Source organism: Calliopsis andreniformis, chromosome 5, assembly GCF_051401765.1.
Source record: "Calliopsis andreniformis isolate RMS-2024a chromosome 5, iyCalAndr_principal, whole genome shotgun sequence".
NCBI lineage: Eukaryota > Metazoa > Arthropoda > Insecta > Hymenoptera > Andrenidae > Calliopsis > Calliopsis andreniformis.
In genome coordinates this window covers 6578928-6598068 of record NC_135066.1, presented here as the reverse complement: position 1 = coordinate 6598068, position 19141 = coordinate 6578928, and the positions used below count along the sequence as shown (strand labels likewise).

The following is a 19141-nucleotide window of genomic DNA, read 5'->3' as shown; positions in this document are numbered from 1 at the left end:
CAGAAGAAAGAGACGAGGACAGTGGAGGAGCAGGAGAAGGACAGCAGGATCAGCGACGAACTCGACAACACTGAAGGAACAAAGGTGCAATTGGCTAGAATTGTTGGGCTCCTATCGGCGAGATAGCGAGGCCTGACAATGGACCTGACGCTTCTTCTGCTCGTCGTGCTCCTGGGCCAGGAAGGTGAGTCGCTTTATCAGGTTCAAATCGAATCGCGATTCAATAACGAATTGTCGGGGCAACTGTTTGCGCGAAAAACTACGTCCCCGTTGCGTTCAATGACCGAGATCCATTCAGAGCGATTGTAATACGACCATACGCAGGTCGACATTCACCAATCATGTGTTCGAAAAAAAAAACATTCACCGGTTCGTTTAATTTTAAAATGGCTACTTTCTCACTTTTTTCTATGCCCCCTCATTCCCACCATCGTCGATACTCTGACCCGCTGGCTGAATAATTTCCCTCGATAAAGAAACAAGGTAAAAATTACGAAGGTCTGGAAAGAATGGTCGCGCAAATGCTGACTCTCGTTTCGGGGGCAGCGAGACAGAGTAGGAGGGGAACGGTTTAAAAATGGCACTCATTCTAATTACGTTCCGCGTTTCTTCCGCGTTATCGTGGTCTTTCCGAGGGGAATGTACGCGAACTCGAAGTAAGAAGAGAGACGACTCGAATGGAGAGGCAGGGTAGACGAGAAAGAATGAGAGGGGAAGGAGCATAGAGGAAGTGGAAGAGGAAGAGGAAGAGGGTAGTGAGTAAGAGAGCCACGAGTAGGATGGCTTAAATTTATGACGTTCCGGTACGCGAGCTTGACGACGGTGCGAGAAAGAGGAACGAAGGGAAAACAGTCGAGAAAGAGGGATGATAGGAGGCAGTGAAATAAAAATCTAGCAATGGGAGAACATTGATTACATCGGAGTTGAAGAGCACGTGTCGAATGAAGGTAAAGGCGATTGACGTTCCTCGATAATTAAAAAAAAAATAATTCGAACGCATCTGCGGGGATGTTGGTTCGTATGAATGAAAAAAAAAGGAAATTGTAGGACCCCCTGTCGTTCCGATGAAATTGACAAAAACGCATGCACCAGATATCGCGATCACGGTAGTCGGACGAGGGTTCGATATGAAATTTTCAAACGATAAACTGGAAGGTGAGACGACGCGACGAAGAGAATAGATTAGCATAAATAAATAAAACATGCCCCCAGACAGGATATCGACAGACCTCGGTACTTGACGTTCGAGCTCGTCAGAGTTGGAGAGGAAATGGAACGACAGGATTGCGGGGGAGAAAGACACAAAAGTAGACAAGTTAATTGCGGAGAAGAGAAACTCGGTCGCACGGTCGCGTTCATAAATTATCGATATTATGCTGAACAGACGTGGGTGTTCTCTCGTTTATCAATAGCTGCGCGTTATAACGCGGTGGCCCGTCGAGCGCGACAGGATGGTCACCACTTTTATAACGGGATAATATTAACAGCAAATATTTCTCCGTCGCTCTATTTGTGACCACGTTCGGCAATCGTGCACGCATCCACATCACAACGTCCAGAGTGGAAGCGGATAATTTTGATTTTCCTCAACCGTGCCGATTTTTATCAATCTTAAAGTTTACCGTCATTACAATAACAAAAGCTTTTTTGTGGGGGATATTAAACGCAAGTATCTAATAAATAAATTGTAATACGTACTTATTTATGCATTCGTTTATCAATGTAAAGCCGTGTTAATATAGGTATAATGTATAATATAATTACTATAATAACTTTAAGAAAACGAAAAAGAAAAGGAAAACAATGAAGAAAGATACGGAGCACAGATAATAAGAACAATTCTGAGAGTAATAAACTAGAAGTTTAGGATGTTACTTAAATCTGAATGCTGTGAATAATACAGGGCACTAAAAGTTTCTGTTTGAATTTTTTGGTCGTAAATGCTGCAAGAATAAATGAAAACAACTTTTTTATAATTAACTATGAAAAAGTACACTTGCCATTACTTCAATTAAAACTTTAGATGACAAATTATTTTTCTAAAATACGTGTGTACGAATCTGTAAGATATTTACTGTACCATCATTTTCGTTGAAATTTTCAAGAAAATTGAATTTAAATTCTGATTTGGCACCTACAAGTGTACAAACGTCCAACTTCGATCGCTTACGGTTATTTTGGATAAAGGGGCACGGTCTGACTACTATATTTATCTACTGTAAATTCGCAGCATGTCGCAGTAGTTTCAGTGCATACATATCTAGTTTATTAAAATTCAAAGTAAACGTTCTTCAAATCGAGATTCTCAATATCAATAATTCAAATACGATTCGCGCTTTTATGGTCGTGCCACAAGTTCTGGGGCATCCTGTAAACAACTATCGATCCATGAAACTTTCTTTTAACGTGCCCAATTGGAGGACTTAAAAAGCTTCGATTCCACTCTATTTAAAAATATTTTCTGATTCCTAACTAATGCTTCGTTCCTCACATTAAGTCCAGATTAATACACGAAGCCGAAAGTACAACTCCCGGATCGGTGGCACGAGTGTTTGCACCGTTACCACTAAGTAGCTCTAGTACTAGTCGTCTTCACGTAGCATCGTCTGAAGACTCGCATAGAAGTGTCGTGTCGCAACCAGAAATAAGTACGTATATGTGTCCCCTTTCTCGACACAGTCGAGGGCTCTGAGTCTTGCTTTAGGCCACTCTCGGTAGAGACTTCTAGAATATTTGATTATTCGAGATACTAGTACCCTTCATCTGAAGGGCTAGATGTATCATGGCTAACCCCTCTCTGAAGATACTCCTATTAACAATGTCTACACCTTACGTTTTATCGCGGTTTCTCGTAATCTCCGCCTGTCTGCAAATCCTCTGGAAGCCTCCAGGATGATAGTTCGTGTATCATTCCTAATTAGCACACGCACTTGTGCAGTCGTCTACACAGGAATACACGTATTGCAGCGATGTCTCGTGTGAACCGAATCTGTAAGTTCGTTCGAATTTTGGCAGAAGACGGGACATATAGAATTCCTGCGAGGAGGAGCCAATTAGTCGGTCAATTGCTTTGAATCGTTCGTCGATTGCGCACTCCCAGGCGCCGATCGCTCTCTTCCTCATTTGGAAGCGGTGTGGCGCGCGGCGGATCGAGCCGGTGCTGCGTATGCAATTTATCGATCGATATGTGGTGCAAAAACGTGAAAAACGAGGCGGAAGCGTGGAGGCGGATCGAGGCGGGGAAGGAAGCAGGAGGATAGGAGGCAGCGGGACAGGAAAACGAAAAACGATTGACGCGCGTAACGAAGACAAATTAAAAAGAAGGACGGACGGATTTATCTGTGATCGGTAGGTCGGGCGCGTGTGCTTCGCGGGTTTCGGCGTGCGGGAGGGCGGAAACGGATCGCGTTTCCCTGGACGGGAGCGAAGAACGTCGACGAGACGACGAATAAATATGGTCCAAGCGTGCTGGACTCGAATCGGGAACGCGCACCGAGTAAGCAGTCCAAGCGGAGGTTATATCGCTTCCTCGGTCGCGAGTCGTTCCCCTAGAGCCACCCACCTGATGAAGATAAAACGGGATAATTATAGAGCCTATCGGGGATCGTGGCGCGGCTAAATTTCGTCGAGACACGCGAGAACGTCGAAAGAGGGTTGGCAATAAAGGGAAACCGGGCTTAAGTAAAAAGGAAAAAAAGAAGGAGCCGAAGAGGGAATAAACTCGACGGCAGGGAGGTGAAAAGGGTCGGGGGTGAGAAAGGGGAATGCCGAGAAGGGGATGTCATTAATTTTTCATACGGACTTGGCACATCTGCGTTCGGTCGGCCACGCTCCGCAACCCCGCTAATTATTTCTGGCTCATCATTTTTCCTGTTCGCTTCCTCCGCAACCACCACCTCTCTCCTGCCTTCTCTTCTCTCCCGTCTAATTCGCCCTCTCGCGGTTTCTTTTCAGCCTCGTCCTGACGTCGTAAACCGCTTCTGCTGCTGTTGATACAAGCCAACCATACCCTTGTTAGACAAATGCGCACCGGTAATATGACCTCGGAATTGTCGTCCGCCTTTCAATTGAAAGTCAGGATGCGCGCTTATCGACGGATTGTTATTTCCCAGGAGCACCGTGTAATTGACCGTCTCGTCTGTTGTTCGTTGATGTTTCTTTCGCCGGTCAGCCGACTGGCTCGACGATCCTCTCGAACGCGAGGGAGGAACGCGAGGGAGGAACGCGAGGGAGGAACGCTCGCCTCGCTGTCGTCTAATTATTTCTAGCCGATCTTTTTCCTCCGTTCACCGTTTTACAGCTCCGCAACAGCGCGAGCGAACGGCAACCCCTCATTGGCTACACGCACGGCAGTAAGGCTCTAATAGCTTCCTCCTTTCTGCCACTTTGTCTCTCCTTCTCTCTCCCTCCGTCCTCGCTTTCCCTTTCTCTCGGTACCAATCTCGCTCCCTCTTCTTCCCTCTCGCTCCTACTCGATCGGCCCCGCGTTCTTAGAAAGCTACTCGACGAAGTGCGATTTCAGCGCTTTTCAACTTCGATTCGCCGACTACTTGGACCTCCTCGAACCGGAAACGAAATGTCCGCAGTGGCTTGCAGCAAGACCGCGCCGAGGAGGATTTTCTTTTCCCACTCCTGGTAACGACTGACCGGTCCCAGTGCACGCGCGGCTCCAGTATTTCACCTTTTTGGCACGTAATAGCCGCGCTTGCTTCCTTTTCAGCCCCTGCGATATCGCCGGTCAACGCAGCGATATATCCCGCCTCTCGAGAGTCGTCCCCATATCGCGACAATTGCCGGCTCGAACAGCCCCGAAACGATTAACTCGCTGCACGCGTTCCACTTGCACAACGTAATTACCGTTAATTCTGTCCTCGTCATTTATCTGCGTAACTAACGAACGAAAACACGACTCCTTTGCAATGCTCGATTTGTTAATGTCGCTGGGAAAAGGAGTGTACTCGTTAAGAGGGTACATGTGGTGGAGCGATACACACGTGTAGATCGTAGTTTGAAGCATTAAGTAGCGACATAGTGGTAACCAGCGTCGACGGGGCTTTTAATTAACGTTTCGAATATTTTATGCTTCCTTTCGTGGCTGAATCTATGTAGTAATATAGTGCCCCGTTTCTTTATGCGTTTTCAAGTTATGCGCAGAGGGTTTCACTACAGGTGAGAGAGAATATAATTTAAGAAGTTAATTTAAGGGGCGATTCTAGACATGAAAGTAAAATGAAAATCAAATTCTCTGAAACTGGAAGAAGCGAATGCCATCATTATCAGTGCAAAGCCCGTGGCAGGGCTCAGGCCACGAAAAACATTGATATTATAAGCACTGGTTGCGTCGAAAATTTTAGAATCCCACTACAGTTGTATGAGGCGACTACTTACTTATCTATGTCAGTGCCCGTGATAGTCATTATTTTCTTTAAAAGCTTACAATCAATAAAGGAAAGCCCGACCGTCATTTCATTATTTTCCATTTTCATTTTATTTCGGTATAGAATCATCCCTTAATATTTCTCTCACCTGTAGCCAAACATCTATAATATCTCGTCGATGTTCATGCGTCCGAAAATGCTGGAGTATCAATTAATTATTTAGTCGCTTATTTTGTGAGCACAGCCATTAGGGGGTAGTTTTAAGCATCTCGCAAATACATAAAAAATAAGGTATTAGTATAAAAATTGAATAAGTTAGAGCGTTACCGAGTACGTATAGTTGAAATATCTTATACGCCACTGAGTCGAGTGTCCTTGCAACTCGATAGAATTGTCAAACCTCTTATTTCTACCCGCAATACGCGTCAGCTCGAACACTTCGATAGACTTTACGACCACCGCTGTATCGGCTTTAGCGAGTACCTCTTTTCGTAGAAGGAATTCGCGGCATTACCATATTTTATATACCCGACTCTTAGTCCGGCACCTAGCCATCGTTAGCTTTTTATCGGTTCCGTAATTCAGCTCGTTTCTTTCCGTTTGAGCGCGTCGCCCGCCAATAAACCGTTTCCGCGTGAAAGGACAAATCGAAAAACGGAAAAATTTTCTGCCTCCCATTCGGCGGCGCGGCGCCTCGCCGATCGCCAGCCTCCATTTCCGCTGGCAATCGCGTGTTCGCACGGAGACCGTTATCTCGATTATTTTTACGTCAGCGATCTCGGAAATAGGTAATTAACAATACTAGCTACTGCTTCCGCCTTTGCGTGCAGTCGGAATCGATATGGTGCTAATTTACCAACCGAATTCGAATAATTGACGTTGCATTAAATATTCACATTGCAATCGCCGCGTCGTTTTGGGACGCGTTCGTGCGGTAGTAATTTTCAATTGCGGTCCAAACGAAATATATGTACAGCGCGATAGCAGCGAAACGTTGTTAATGCCAACTAAACTGACGGGTTTAAATGATTTTGATGTTTTGTTTCTTCGATTGGCGGGCGTGCCTTTCTGAAAAGGGGCGCGATACCATTGGACATATCTGAGAGCTCAAGAAGGAATGATAAAGAAGAAATTTTCCAGTTGTAAATTGTAGTCCGTTCCTGCAAAGGTGGTGCATCTATATTGAAACGTAACACAACTTGTTCAAACTTCGAACGACTAACTGCAAAAGATGGCAACAAGGTTATTTGCAGTCAAAGCCATCGCAACGTTAATTTCTTCTGACTGTTTTCAAGCTTTTTTATCTTTACGCGAAAACGTAGTTTTCTGTCTTGAGTCACTCGGACGTTCTCGAGGTTGTTCCAATTTGTTCTGATGCTCTTTAATACGCTTCAGTTTACTCTTATACGACCTCAAAAGTTTCAAGTGAGTCAAACATCGAGCATCATGAATTACTGACTATTAGTTCTATGTACACTACTTTTCATGTAAACCATTACTGAATTAATCAATCACTACCTACTATTCTGTACAGATTTCTCGCGTTTATTGACTGAATCATATTTACTATTTTGTATCGTATATTCTTGTATGTAATTAAGAAGATAATAATAACGATGATGATAGTAATAATGATAAAATATTATTAATAATAATATATTCGAATATATTACCAAACGTACAGCAAGTGATATAACCTCGAGTATGTTCAGCCCTCATGTAAGTAGTATAGCTTCAAATATGATTCGAAATTGAGTATTGATACGTCTGTACCTATATGCACATAATTTGCCGGTGACTGGCCATGAATGTATTCAGCAAAATACAAATGTGTGCCCATTTTCTGCAAATAAAGACGAGAAAGTTTTATATAGATCTAATACTGTAACTTAATTTACGACATAACGGAAACTAAAAACTGCTAGTCTGAACCATGATGCGAATTGCGGTAAGATGAGAGTGCATATAAGGTTTTTAAAGGCTACAAAGTGGAGCATCAAGCGAAAACTTTGGAAACTAGCAGTAGAGTAAGACGCGAACTCTTAAGAAATAGTCAAAGAGCTGTAAACCGACAACGAAGCTAAAGATGTGAACGATGTGATTGTGACACTGGTTGTCTGTCTTTACATAGTGGTTTTAATGTATTATTAACTATGGTAGATCAGTTCGTTTCACGACACGTCATTGAATGACTGAGCAGGTAAATTTCTTTGCGTCCTGCTCTGTTATGCGCTTTAGTGGTATAATTATGATGTATCAATGACGTCGTGACAGTGCAACGCGTTGCTCTGTACTATCTACAATTAAAGACAGCGGAAGCGAAAACTGGCCTTCTAATGATCCACTGAGTAGTTATATATTTAAAGCTGATACGAGTGAGTTATGAGCTATATGAAAATTTTTGTTGTGGAAACATAATTTTAACTATCAACTACTGTCTGTAGTCGTAACGCAAAACAGCAGAAGTTATATGACCATTTTCAAGATATTAATGTTCGAAATTTTGACCCTTAATTCTAAATAATAGACACGTTGTATTATATTCTCGCTTCTTAAAGGAACAGTGCCCTTAATGCACTATTTTATTAAGAATACAAATTCAATCTTGCAGATATTGTCTAAGGTATAAACTCAAATTTTTTGAAAGTATGACTTATATCGTTTTGCCTTATAACCACAGATATAATGTTCATAGCATAATATAATGAGATTCCACAGTAAAAGATAATTAAAGCTTAACTGGTAATTATCTCTTAATCACTGTTATACTACTTAGTTCTTTTATTTTAAGCACAATTTCAAAATTCATTATTTTTCTCTGCCTTTTGTTTTATAGAGTTAAATAGTTTAGAATCTGAATGACTGACATAGAAATATCAATTTTAAACTTTCTTCTGTCTGCCAGTGTATACAGAATATTCAGAGCGTTTTAGTTTATTAATCTGCGTAAGTTATTTATGATTATTATCCACGGCAAACATTAAAAGTGGAGTTCGCATACAAATGTCATTCACATAGTACTAGTTAAGTGCTAAAGGTAGTTTCTGAGAGTACTAAAGTGTTGCTTAGCAATATGTAGGTAGGTACGTATAGAAAAAAGTGGCATATGTACGCAGAGCATACGCGTTTCTATTAATTAAAACACTCCACAAAACGCGCACTATCGGTCAGATATCTTTTGTTCGACGATCCGTCATTATACTAATTAGGTTCCTGTTCAAAAATTCACCAGTGCACGCTGAAGTCAATTCTATTCTCCCTTATCTCTGGTATAACGAATACTGTCCATTAGCCACGTTAAAAGCCTCCAATTATTATCCACAAATCAATTCGTTACGAGCGCAGAGATATATGAAAAGATAGTCGGTATTGACAGAACCGGGAACAGGCAGCATCCGGCGCACAGGAGTCGGGCGCGATTCGACCGAGTCGGCAAAGTGTTAACGCAAATAGCGAAAGACAGTGACGCGACGACGCAACCTCCTGTCAGGTAATTCTGTCTCGGGCAGAATAAAAACTCGCTTTCCATTCGCGGCTGTCCTTTTCACTGACAAACCATTACCCTTGCCGGGTCATCCGGCACGCGCGCGACAGTCGCGCACAGGGATGGCTCGTTTGAGCCTGCGTTCCGCTACAGCGTCGGCTAACGAAGATTTTTCTCATTAACAGTCGACTAACGAGGGAGCGGCGTTAAAAGATCCGCCTCGGAGAGGGTGTCTCTTTCTCAGTGTCGTATGAAGTATTCCGGCTTCGGCAACGTTTAGCGATACGCAACGGTCGCGCGCGTCGACTTCCGGTGTACACAGCGACGTCAGAAGGGGTCGATTCGGCGAGGCGAGGCGAGGCGGCCTCGAGCTGCTACGGGGATGTAATTAAAGAGGAGACTGCCGCGCGAAGCCCGGCGACGACTCGACTCGCTTCGACTCGAATCGAGCCCCGACTCGCCGCGGTCCCACAATTACGGTGAATAAAATTTAACGAAGTGTATGGCACGTGTACACCGCGAACCACGATTCGCGCACGCGCTTAATTAAGTTCGCTCGTCGCCTCTGCTAACTTGATCCGACGCGATCCAGGCCCGCCGAGGTATGTAAATCGAGTTCCCCGGCCAGTTCCTCGTTGCTCGGATCCTCTAATTTTCCGCGCGTACACAGGTACCTCGGAAAAAAAGAAACGAGAATGGCGAGGGAAACAGAGACGGGAAACGAGAGAATGGGAGCAGACCTCGAATTTTCGTGACCGATTCGCCCGTGCAATTTCTCAGTTTCCCGATAAACTCGATCTGCTACGTCGCCCGAGAAAGTTCGAATGATGAGCCGTCGTGGTTCGCAACTCGTGTCACGAGCCCCGACAAACAAGAGCCTGTCAACCGTGTACCAGAAAATATTGATGCCACGCGGGACGGTGAACTTTCAATGAAAAACAGGTGCCCTGTATGGGATTATCTTTAACGAAGTGATCAGAATGGAGGTTGCAACGAAAATGTCGAAATTATCACAGTGTCCCCGTCACGCGTTCAGGATTGTGATTTCCATTAAGTAATACGACCATCGTTTTATTGTTAGAGGGAACGACACGCAATGCTTCTGTTCCTCTTAACATTTCCTGGGTTTCGAATAGTCGTTGTTCGCGTTAGGATTCAGAAATCGCTCTATTTCGTCCCGCAATTCGGAACGTAACGCGAACTCATTAAATCGTAACCGCTGCGTATTTTCTTCGTGCACGGTACGCTGTGCATTTCTAATTAATTCACCAGGTTTTGTTTTTTCCGCCACGCCCGCTGTTCCATCGTTCTTTGTCCGAGGCTAAATGCGCCTAGAGAAAAACAAAAGTGAAAAGCCTGAAATTAGCCCGACGAATTATTTCTATTATTTTCAAGGGTATTCGTGTTAGTTGGAAAATTGGGGAAACTCTTATCTCCCGTGGATAACAGGTTCTTCGAATTCGTTTCTGCCTCCGGACGGAGCACTCCCTTTTTCCCCTGCGAATCGTCGCGTGTGCGAGCATACATACAGAGGAAAATACGAATCGAGAGGTTCGTCGCTGCAGCTGGTCAAAAGAATATCGAATTTTCCTGAATGGGTCGTACGCGTTAAAGCACTTTGGCGCAACAGATATCGCGAGGATGGGGAAAACGATGATAAAACAATTTTTCGAAATTCAATGGAAAAGAGAGCGCTAGCGCGCGTGAAATCGTGCGTGCTCGTCCCCTAGGGCCAGCCTTAATTCGGCTTAATTCGCCGATAAAACGATTGGTGCCGCCGCGTGAAATCGTTAACGCTCACCCCGGCTGGTTTCGAATCGATTTCTCTTCGAACCCTTTTTCCCCGACTGCGTCTGCTCGACGCAACCTGATATAAACGATGGCTCGTCATTGAGTGTTGTGAAGCGAGTTCGCGCGTTTCCTAATCGTTGCGAATTATGTACAATCGGCCAATGAGTATTTTCCATTTCAACTTGGGATTTTCAGATTCATCTTTCTTCTTACAACTGTACCTTCTGACCAGACTTGACTATTCTTGCATTTCAGTGAGATACAGTCTTTAAAATAGCCTTATTGACAAGTTGACTAAGAGGTCTTGGACGAAATGCTCTCCTCTCTTTTTTCGTTCTCTGCATCCACCTTTTCATTCTATTCTTAGCCATCAGATCAATCGGGGAACTGGAAGAGGTGTGTAGAACTAATTCCACGTCATGTTATTGTCAACACATTCGCCATGAAATAGGATTTCCTGCGTCCGATACACAAACCGTAAAACAGTGAGCCACATACATATTGAAGAACATTATGTCCGTTTGAAGTTAGCACCTAGCTGTAACCGTCGGATGGATATAGAAAATTCCAGCCTTGGAGCAAAATATGTTCATTTTAGTCGATTTTACTAACAAATTTCGACACGACGAAAATCCTCCTCCTGATTTTTGTCTCGATTCTTCCTCTGATATGAGGTACATAGAGTCAAAAAAGAGGAAAGCAACGACTAGACTTGACTGCATACGCGCCTCGTAATGTCGCAAAATACAGTGTCGTAGCCAGAAGCGAACTCCTGCTAAAAGTGGCATTACTATTTTTTATATTCTGGCATAATTAGGAATAATACTTTCATTGCTCGTGGTACGATGAATACGTGCGAGAGCGTGGAGAGCATGGAGGGCTTAAAACCATGCCATGTAAAACGCAAAGTCCTTTCGTTCCCCGTTTTTCTTCGTCGAGCACAACCGCGAATTACTCGTTTTTCCCTTCGTCCCTACTGCGTTACTGTGCACGAAAATTTGGATATACGGCCGAGCACGGAACGTCGCTAGGAAACGTGACCATGTATGTTTTAATTTCCTACTAGCCATCGATTCGACACGTCGAATCGTTGCCATTCAACGCTCGCGCGGTAATCGTATTCTGAGAGACTCTGCTGCTCCGTTGGGAGAAACTAGAGAGCTAATGTGTCTTTTCACTCAGTGCTTTGTCCTATTCACTGAAACAGGTAAATTACTATCCTTAGTGGTACTATTGCAATTATCACTGTTTATCGAAGTATTGCTTATCGCTAAGTAGACCTTTTGATACGTACATTAATAGATTATCCAATACAGCATGTCTCTTTAATCTGTCATGGTGTGTTTGACAATTTACTAAACTACTTACTGGAATTTTAATATTGTATGAAAGCTATTCATTGATTTTTAGCAAAATCGGAAGATTTATCCATATTCATGTAGCAGAGTGCCATTATATCTGAAGCTGCAAGACAAAACGTTATCTGTCACATTTTCAAGAAATTCGAGTCAAGGTTGTAATTGAGATATTGAATATAGAATTTGTATTTGCAGAAAGGAGAAAGGATATTAAAATAATTGTATCACTCAAAAATAAAAATTCAAGAAGACACAAGTCCATAAGACATTGAAGATGAAAACTTTAAATATCTATGCTTCGAAAACGAAAATATATAACTCATATCATTTTCTCTTATAACCACAGATATAACACATAGTACCTAATATGTATTTTCAATGCTTTCGGCAACACTTTAACGAAGTTCTAGCTTATTCTAGTCGTTCCCTTCGTAGCTAAACTTTAGCTCACCTTAGCTTCCCCTTCTTTACGTTCGCCTTACGGAATTCTTTCTTTTCTACTTGGACGAATTTCCCCGACAATCGTTTCCGTTCGCTCCCCGTTTGCCGCCGGACGTCTTTAAAGTTTGAAAAGACGCATCGCCGACGAACAATAGAAAGTCGCGGAGAAGCGCGCACTCCCACTGTCGCTCTATCGAACCAAAGACGCGACCCCACGCTGGCTCCCATCCAAAGCGATTTCGAATTCTGCGTCGAACGCCTCAGCGTCCACCCGAGATCGAACCATACGTCGAACATGCTTTCGCCGTAATTCGTCCTCTGCCGTTTTCTTCTCGTTTGCCCACGGCTAGCGAGCTAGCGTTGGTCCGCGCTGGGATGCCTACGAGTACTGTTGAGAACAGCTTTTTATTCTGAGGAGTACCATGAAGTAGAAGGCTCCGTGGCTAGGGTTATGAAGTGCGTCTTCATAAATACGCATGAAAACGTAACGAAATAGGTACACAGCATTTTTACCTCGACTGCTAATAATATTCCATCCATAGAGACTTAATTGACTGGTTCAACACTAGATTTAAAATTGAAGCATGCTTTCGATACTTTTATTTACAGTTACCTCTTTACGCTGTTATGAATCATTATGCACTGCTTAACTTAATCCGAATTTCTCAGAATTTAACAAACCAAACTTAATGAAATAGTTTCTAGTAAATGCTCTGTACTTATTAAATATATTACAGAGATTTGGTAAGTAAGTAATGTTCACTCATCACTCTTGAAACGTTTCGTCAAGCAACCTGTAATTATTCTAAAAACATTTTGAAAAGAACTGTCTGTTCAATTTATTTAATACTATCCGTAGAATACTCAGAGAAAATTTGATTGAAATCGCTTCAGTAGTTTCGAGGAAAATGGGTCACGAAGTTCAACAATTGTCCATATGGATAGAGTTCGATTGGGAGTTCCCTCAAGAATTAAAGGACCCATAGTTACCTTATTCAATCTAACAGGGCTGTCGCAATACAAAATGCAAGCCCAGTTCTCAACCTTGTTCAATATTATACCACTCGTTAGCGTTGAGTCTATCAGTAGAACCGAAAACGATGAAGCTATGACGACACGTCGCAGTTACAGGTCATACGAGTCGTCGCGTTAAACCTCAGCTAGCGCGATCGTTGGTCGGTTTCAGTTATCCTACCGATACGATTTCGAGACGTGTCATTGGAATATCGCGAAACCGACGAAAGTGGTTCCATTCGCGGAAGCGCGATACCTGAACCGAGCGCACGATCCCAAATGGAAATTTCTGCACGGGGAGCGTAATCGGCAACCAGCAGCAGCGTGGCTACCCATCGCCGGCTCTCATTTAACATTGAAATGCGTCGGGTGGTCGAGCGTTGCCACCCTTCGCTCGGCTGCTGCACTCGACTCTTTTCGGCCGTTCACGACGCTCGTCCGTTTAATCGAGTAATCCGCTTTGAAAAACCAACGAAAACGGTGAAGAGCTTCGAACGCGCCAAAGATAACGCCACTGCGCGTCGTGCTTTTGCTTATTTTTCAAACGAACGAACACTGCGCGTCAGTTTCGTCACCCGGCCTCTGTCTCAGATTTAGATAGTGCGAAGACAAATGCGTTGCGCGTAATTGGTGGAATAGTAATTTATCCTCGCCAGCCAGCGTAGCGACGCAGTACGCCCAGAACGAACAAAAAACACACTAAGCGTGGCTTTTTAAGCGGTAAGACAAATAGGGTAATTAAGAGGAGAGTGAATTAGAGTGAACAACTACGGGCGACTTATGAGCGGAGAGGGGAAAAGACTGGGGCGAAACAAGGCGTTGCAGGAATCATATGACACACTAGGACGCATAGTAGAATCCAAAGCTCTGCGACAGGTATGCATGGACAATGCCTGGAATCTGACGTGGATGCAGGAGCGTGCTAAGTTACGATGTTTACTAAACGGATGTAAGTTTAATTACGGGAAGGTAGATATGATGGTGTGATGAGTTTGCGAAACAGGGCTATCCATAACACTCGGTGTAGTGGTAGTGTGGAGGATCTCTTGGCGTTTGGTCGTCGGAGAAAATCATTTCCTCTCATTTTCATCGTCGTGGTTGACTTTTTCTTATTACTACTGGCCAAACTCGTTTATACGACTACAAACCAAGGGTTACTGTTTGCACTGTGTTCTTCACTTCTCGCCCTCGTTTCTTCTCTTTCTGCGACAACTCTTTCCATCCAAGCGATTTCAAGGGGGTGAGATAGCGAACAGGCAGCCGGACGAACGTGCACACACCGACATACACCCACGTTCGTCATTCGTCTCCGTTCCTCTACGTATCACGATACACCACGGTTACGCTATTATCCTATCGCGGGAAATGGAAGGGTTATGTGTACCGAAGCAACGTAGTACCCCTCGGGGAACATGGTGCCGTATGGAACTTGCCCGAAGCTCGCCCTCCCATAGTGGAACTCTCCATAAATATCGAATGATTGATTTTAATTGCGTCCCGCTATCTACAGCGGGCTTTCTTTGTACCTATTCTCTCGAGCAATTCTCGCGCGCGTTATTTTTCGAGATCACGCTGGGAACTAGTTCGGGGTACGTGGTCAAACTTTGATTCCTTCCTCATCTCCAACCCAACGAGAAAACTTTTCTCAGCTTTTTTCCAAACGCGTTCGTTTATCCCTTTCTGGGTTAGCCGAGCACGTTGCTCAGTGGCACGGAACTCGGAAATCGTGGAAGAAGTGTTTACATCAGGGATGTTCTTTAGGGACTCTCTGTAAAAAGGATATAGATATGGAGTAAAAGAGATTATATCTAAGTACCTATAAATATGAAGCACTCGACCTTATTAATCGCGTCATCAGCCTTTCTAATCTATAGGATGTAACATAATATGTGGGACCCACTTCAGGTGTTGTTTATATGAGCACCTGATAGCAATGAAAAAAGTCTATTATAAACAGTTATTAAACATACGTATGCCCTGTTTGTCCTTGTTTATTAGGGTATAACAAATATTTGTAAACAGAGCGAAAGTATAATTCTGTAAACCTTAGTAAACCTCTACAATATTTCATAAGTAGACTATTTTCATAAACACAGAGAAATGGTACTTATATAAAGATTTGTTTCCTCCCCCTTATAAATATTGTAATACTCGTCGAAAATACTACTACATACTATAGAATTTTACATGATCACGGGAAAGGGAATCGTCCGACAAGGAATTCCATTTAATTGGTCCAACGGAGAATCGATATGTAAAGTCGTTTAATATTTAATCTGGACTACGGGTTTGACTGGCTCCAGCGAGGAGACTTATTCGACCTTCTGGAAGAGAACTTCGCAGGACGTTCAGGGTCCTTCGGCGTGATGTTTTAGTCAGTGGCTCTTTGAAAACGTGCGGTAGTAATTAATGGCAAACCTGGCCACTTGGTGTCCCCCTTTGGCACGTAGCATCGCGTCGCGAATACTCGAAAGCCGCGATCGAATCGAGGGTAGCGACGGTCCTCCGCGCGTCCTCGATCCCGCCTCCGCCCTCGCTCAAGAGGCACGACAAGCCGAGCCCGTTTCCGCCGAAAAGAGTGACACGACAAACGCGTCATTCTCTACACGATAATTAATATTAATGTCTCGTTGCATCGTGCGTTTCTGCTGAATCAGCCGGTACCGCGCGCCATCCTCTTTCCGTTTTCTCTTCCCTCCGCTTCGCCTCTTCGACGACACCGCGTCGCCGCGAGGCAGGGAAGCATCGTTTTTGGTGAGATACGCGAAAAATCAGTCACCAGCGATCGCTGTTACCCCTCGCAGCGTCCTGTGGCTCGTGGAAGGAACGGTCGGCACCCTCGCACAGCCGACAGGCGTTCGAGGGTGAAATGTGCCGCGATAGCATTACCTCCGACGCACTGTTTGGGCCGACTCTTTCCTTCCGTACGTCCTCTGTTCTCGCCACGAGCCCGCTCTCCCTTTCTCGTTTTCTCTTCCGCCCATTTTTTTTCGCTTCCCCCTTTCACGTCGCGGCGAGGAACACGCGGCGGGTGGCGCAGTCACGCCATAACCCGGAAGCGAGCCCTTCTCTAGGCCGGAGGGGCCCGTTGAGGCTCGTAAAGACAAAAATCGGGGGCTCTTATCGGTGGATAAATTTATCACCATGACTACCGACGAATGCACACGTAGAAGGGTACACGCGCCGCCCACGAGAGATATGAGACGAGGGAGCGCGCTTTCATATCGTTCACTGGATTGTCCGGCCGCGGGCTACGGGACACATTCTCTGCCAGCCACTTATTCCTCGATCGCGCCGCAGCGCCGCGTGTAGACACGCACGTAACCGTGCACGCTATGGGACCACGCTTAATAAATCCTCCTCGTCGAGCTTGTTTGCCCGATTGGAAACCCGAGAAGCAGACGTAACGATCTTTCTAGAGCTTCGTTCGATTTCCGTCTGGACTTCCATCGAGACTCGCAACGTCTCCGAGATACCTCTGCTCTTTCGATCACCTTACGACGAGGAACAAATCGCACTTTATCGCTATTTTACGGCTCGGTACGATCGTCTTGGCGCGTCTACTCGTAGTTGGAGCTCACGGGACCAAGGCACTGCGACTGCTCGCGTTGCTAGAGAGAGGGATGAAGAAGAGACGAAGCTCTCGGAAGGTACTGCCTCTATCTCGTCGGACTCTATCGAGAACGAGTGTGGCTAGGCAGATAAATATGGCGCGGGGACGTCAGCGTATAATGGAAACGTTAATGTCGAGTGACGGTTGCGCGGTCGCGTGAAACTCATCCGAACGCGATAATACCCGACCGCTCGCCGTTACCTTTCCGTGTCTCTGGCACGGCATCTTCTTTAGAGGAACGCTTTAATTCGCGATAAGTACGTAAGGGGGAATTTAGTTGGTGGCGTGACCAGATACGAACTAACTGCCTTCCTACTCAGACAGCTACTATGGGATAAGATAACGACTCCTCGGACGTCCGAGTGGTTCTCTTTATTGGGCCACGGTCTCATTCGGCTCGTCGTTGATCGTTCCTGTCCGCTGGTAAGGATGAGCCCTTCCGGTCGGGAATGCCGTTGAACGTGGGCTCCTCTGAATGTTGGTTTTCAAATTAGTGAGAAGGCAACTTGTGGAAAATGGGAATTACGCGTTTAAACGCTTCGATTAATCGCTGTAAACAGACCATGGTTCAACTACTCGACACTGGCGAGAGTGCACGCTTGAACTCACGGCAACCTTGTCTTCATGCTTTTCGGTTGTTTGCGGTTGAGCGTGCCATTGATCGGTTAGGTTCATGAAATTGATTTATGCGGTTATAAATGACACTGCGAGTATTTGGATTGGTAATTCACTGTTTCGTAGAAATATTGTGGTATTATTGTTATTATTAGAGTACTCGGACAGATATCCTATAATATGAAGTGTGGTATACGTTACAGAGAATGAAATGCAGTAGGGCGTCACTTATCAGAAACGATAATTATCTGAGTGACTAATTATCGAAATATGTCGAGGAATTCACACAATCAGAACAAGCTATGTCTCTTTTCTGGTTAAAGATAGAAGAAGATATTAGAGTGAAAAGATGAATGATTCAATGCATGTGCATTTTGTAGCTGCCATATTTTTGTAAATGTAAACATGTAGGTATCGTATAAATCTAATCATCTCTTCATTCTACGTAAAAAGGTATTAAGGTACTATATTTAAAAAATAATTAATTCGTGAAGTAATTCCAGAAACTCTTTTAACACATTCAGTACAGAATGTTTTAGAGAGTTCTACCCTACATACTGAAATCTTTTCTTTCTTTGTTCTTTTTTGTCCTCGTGGATCGTTCACCGCTTGATATCTTTGACATCATCAGTACTGAACGTGTTAATACGTTGTGAACGGGAGACGTGAATTAGTATCTTTCACTTTTCAATTACAAATTTTGTTTAATGAAGTATTTATACTGTTTTGAGTAGGTACATGCATATTTGATACGTTTTCAAAAAAAAATACGGGAACTGAGGCAAAATCTATTTCACAGTATACCGTCAACAACGTGTTAAGTGAAGCAGATGCTCGCAATCAAACATTTCATGATAACGTTAAAAACACTTCCATTGTTCCTCCATTTCTTTTTGTTTTCATAACAAAAGCACATACGTATTCAGAAGCGCGCCCTTATTTCGTGATAATTTATTCTAACACGAGCACAAAACCTATAATAGTTTTACAACTTATAATACATAAAATGTCACATTTTAAACAGAGTGAAAGGATTGATATGTATGACGTGCTGCTACAAATTCGATTAAATTTACAATGCCTGCAACAAGATGGTGCTCTAGCACATAATATGAGATTGGTTACACAATTCCTTATAAGAAAATATGGCAATATGTACTTCAGCACACGTTCTCCAACATCGTGGCTAGCGCGCACGTCGGAGTTGGACTTTCTGGAGTTCTGTGGAGTTACTTAAGAAATATGTTATACTCGCGTTCTATAATTTCTGTATAGGACACAACATAGCAGATAAAAGTAAATTACTATCAGCTTAATTTCAATTTTAATTACCTTTCTTTATCTCTTTTATGCACATGTAACACGTTGAATCAGTTCATGCAAAAAACTTGTAAAGAAAGTTGTTGTAAAGAATTTATAGCTAGAAACAAGGACAAGTATTGTTCCC

General features: G+C 43.8%; 1 protein-coding gene across 1 annotated transcript in view; it reads left to right on the top strand.

Moving 5' to 3' along the window:
• The first annotated feature begins 16 nt into the window (after nt 1–16).
• The window catches only part of LOC143179334 (cell adhesion molecule 2), a 48974-nt gene continuing 29849 nt past the window's right edge, over nt 17–19141 (top strand). Inside the window, exon 1 of the mRNA XM_076378517.1 lies at nt 17–184. Within this exon, the coding sequence (XP_076234632.1) occupies nt 139–184 (46 nt within the window). The 5' untranslated portion in view covers nt 17–138. The remainder of the gene's footprint in view (nt 185–19141) is intronic.